Source organism: Saprolegnia parasitica (assembly GCF_000151545.1).
Source record: "Saprolegnia parasitica CBS 223.65 unplaced genomic scaffold supercont2.169, whole genome shotgun sequence".
NCBI classification, from domain to species: Eukaryota; Oomycota; class Saprolegniomycetes; order Saprolegniales; family Saprolegniaceae; genus Saprolegnia; species Saprolegnia parasitica.
The window spans coordinates 43,057-45,217 of NW_012156563.1; the positions used below are offsets into that span (position 1 = coordinate 43,057).

Here is a 2,161-nt window from a genome sequence, read left to right on the forward strand (position 1 = left end):
CGTACGTACACATCCATGCAGTCCAAAAGACTTTTTCACCTCATTGACTACTAGTATTGGTGTTAGCGTTAGACAAGGGTCTACGGTCGAAAAGTTGGAACGCTTCGAAGACCATGATGCAATTCATAACACCTGACAAATGGTCGTGTCGATGAGATGAGCTACATTACGTTTTATGACATTATGCTGAAGCCCAAGTGAGAGTAGCACTACTAACATGCACACTATTGTATATTCTCCATTTCTCTTGTATCGCCGCGCTACTTGTCAAGTCCTATTGCCTCTTTTCCCGTCGCGCTTCAGCGTGCCTACGATATCATTTTATAGAGTACATGTATATTAGTTTATAGAGGTGTTCGCCCATGTTTCGCAAAAGCTTGGGTTATATAGTAGCCCGCAGCTTAACCCGACAATTTTAGTCAAAGTGGACAAATTTGGTCGGAAATTTTTCAATACGTAAAATCCTCCCTAGCGTCGTTTTGACACCGCAGAGAGCTGAAGAACGCACAAGAGAAGAAAATAGGGCAAATATACGTCGGTTTTTAGGCTGTAAATTCGGCCTCCATGCGTTCCATGAGGCACTCCGATGGAATGGAGCGATGGAATTTGTACTTCTTGACGGCAAACTCTGCGAGATGCGGTGGAAGCCCAGCTGCGTACACCTGCATGTAGCGATGGCAACGCCGTTCGAAGCGCTGAACATGCTGCAGAGGGACTTGAGCGAGAGCCGCTGGAACCGTTTCGTGAAGGCTCTTGAACGTGTAGTCGCAGTGTTGGCGGCAGTAGACCTTGGCGCTTCCCCAATAATTCTCGATCGGGTTGAACTCGGGATGGAACTTGAGGAGGAGGTCCATGATGTGACCGCTACCTTCAAAGACCTCCTTAAGCATCGACTTCTGAGCGGCAAAGTCGGGTTGGTGGTCGAGCAAGTTGACCGCGCAGCAAGAATACGGTTCTTCGGTCGCACAGGGCGTCTTCCTGCAATGCCCGCGAATCGTCTCGGAAGGGCCGAGTATCTCGCGCTCGCGGAGGATCGTGAGAAGGCCTTTGGGCGTCCCGTTTTGCCCCACGCATCGAGCTCGCTCCATAGATCAATATCGTCATCGTTATCCATGTCGACTTCATACACATGCGGTTCTTCCTAATGGAATTCGTCAGTTGGTACCAAAGGGTGGATCAAAGGACGTACGAGAACCATTAGGCAAGGTTCGTGGGCGCGGTCGCCTTCTTCTTCGCTGCTGTTGCTCGCTTCGGAGTCCAGTTCGATGACGCCGCCTAGCGCAAGTGCTTGACGCTTGGCCTCACGAGCCGCCCTGGCGCGATCCAGCTGCAAAGCGCGCTTGTTCCCGCGCCCTATTGCCGAGTGCTGCTCCCACGAATAATTATGACCCGGGGTACATGATCCGGATAGTGTCTTTTCATCCGGATAATGGGTCGGGCGACCCGGTGTACGCACCGTGAGGGTGGACATATTTGAGCCTCCGCCTCTGTAAATGGCCTCACTTCGAGTTTCAAATTCTCCACAACTAAACATGCTACGAAGAAGATCAAACTGTCAAGGTGTTCCTCTTCGTCTTGGCTATCGATTTACAGTGCGTTTGGCATGCATAACAGCTTTGCGTTCAATATTTTGACCGCCAAAAAAGGTCGTCGATCTCTGTCGGTTTAAGGTGCGGGCTACTGTATACATAAAGCGGCTCATTTGTCTCTACAAAATCGTCTAGGTGGTCGAACGCGACAAAGGAAAGCTCAGAGAAAACTTCGCCTCGTCGGCGAGGCAGGACGCGTAAAATCCTCGTCCAGGTCAAGGTACGCGGACCCCTCAATGTCCGACGTCATCGAGAACGTATCATCAAAGGCCGAGAGGTCCTTGGCGGGTGCGTGGAGGTAGCCAAAATGCACAAGCGGAGCTGCCATCGCCGTGCAGAGCGCCGTTGTCCAAAGCAGAATAACGCCGCCGCCGAAGAGATTCGCGGCCAGTAGCTTGGCGCCAAGTGCATCCTCACACGATTCCCAGAGACCACAACCGGTGCGGTTGGTCTCGGCCGTCGATAGCAAAGTGGCCCAGCTACAATCGAAGGCAGCGTCGAGTCGCGTCGACGTCACGCAGAGGCTCGCCATCAAGAGGCCGTAGAGTCCGTTGCCAAGGTGCACGACGACG

The 2,161-nt window shown here is 52.2% G+C and overlaps 1 protein-coding gene across 1 annotated transcript; it reads right to left on the bottom strand.

Moving 5' to 3' along the window:
* Positions 1–1,749: 1,749 nt before the first annotated feature.
* On the bottom strand, positions 1,750–2,121 carry SPRG_21577 (hypothetical protein; the record flags this gene model as incomplete). Its single annotated transcript, XM_012354582.1, has 1 exon — positions 1,750–2,121. The coding sequence occupies one exon, from the start codon at positions 2,119–2,121 to the stop codon at positions 1,750–1,752; it is 372 nt and encodes a 123-aa protein (XP_012209972.1).
* Between the last annotated feature and the right edge of the window lie 40 nt (positions 2,122–2,161).